Source organism: Habropoda laboriosa, unplaced genomic scaffold (assembly GCF_001263275.1).
Source record: "Habropoda laboriosa isolate 0110345459 unplaced genomic scaffold, ASM126327v1 scaffold187, whole genome shotgun sequence".
Lineage (NCBI taxonomy): Eukaryota > Metazoa > Arthropoda > Insecta > Hymenoptera > Apidae > Habropoda > Habropoda laboriosa.
Genome location: NW_017100299.1, coordinates 331,895 through 332,121, shown reverse-complemented (window position 1 = coordinate 332,121; position 227 = coordinate 331,895). Strand labels below are relative to the sequence as shown.

Here is a 227-nt window from a genome sequence, read left to right as displayed (position 1 = left end):
GTAATTCTATGTTCTAAAACAGGTAATCTTTCATCATCTCTCAAAGGTAGATCTAGATCTATATTTAGAGCTCTGTGTGGATCATTTATATCCACCTGATCATAATCATCGCTATCACTTAGTTCTGCACCTGGTGGTAATTCGCCTATTCCAGTATTCACCACTTGAACAGGATAAATATCATCCTGTTCATCTTCTGAAACAGGCTTTTTACCTACATATTTTAA

At 35.2% G+C, this 227-nt stretch overlaps 1 protein-coding gene across 1 annotated transcript in view; it reads right to left on the bottom strand.

Moving 5' to 3' along the window:
- The window catches only part of LOC108573941 (AP-3 complex subunit delta-1), a 9,471-nt gene that overhangs the window by 1,368 nt on the left and 7,876 nt on the right, over positions 1–227 (bottom strand). The window contains exon 10 of the mRNA XM_017936432.1: positions 6–214. Within this exon, the coding sequence (XP_017791921.1) occupies positions 6–214 (209 nt within the window). The remainder of the gene's footprint in view (positions 1–5; positions 215–227) is intronic.